The sequence below is a fragment of the Apaloderma vittatum genome, unplaced genomic scaffold (genome assembly GCF_000703405.1).
Source record: "Apaloderma vittatum isolate BGI_N311 unplaced genomic scaffold, ASM70340v1 scaffold30495, whole genome shotgun sequence".
Lineage (NCBI taxonomy): Eukaryota > Metazoa > Chordata > Aves > Trogoniformes > Trogonidae > Apaloderma > Apaloderma vittatum.
The window spans coordinates 4,140-4,362 of NW_009719354.1; the positions used below are offsets into that span (position 1 = coordinate 4,140).

Below are 223 nucleotides of genomic sequence, written 5' to 3' on the forward strand. Positions count from 1 at the left end.
TCAGGGTGTAGCCCTTCTTGTCCTTACACATCACATCGGCTCCCCGGGCCACCAGCAGCTTCAGAACTTCCAAGTGCCCTGCCCAGGAGACAACAGTCAGAGCCAGGGGAACCCCAGGGAATGGCCTCTGGGGAGCCCCAGCACCCCAAAAGCTGAACCCATAGACAGAAAGCAGGGTGTGAGAAGAAACCAGAGGGATGCCCACAGGGAAAACCTACCTAGG

The 223-nt window shown here is 58.3% G+C and overlaps 1 protein-coding gene across 1 annotated transcript in view; it reads right to left on the reverse strand.

The window, feature by feature from the left end:
* LOC104274856 (serine/threonine-protein phosphatase 6 regulatory ankyrin repeat subunit C-like) overlaps positions 1–78 on the reverse strand; it is a gene marked incomplete at both ends in the record, with an annotated part of 4,171 nt that extends 4,093 nt beyond the window's left edge. Inside the window, one exon of the mRNA XM_009870607.1 lies at positions 2–78. Coding sequence (XP_009868909.1) covers positions 2–78 — 77 coding nt within the window. The remainder of the gene's footprint in view (position 1) is intronic.
* Between the last annotated feature and the right edge of the window lie 145 nt (positions 79–223).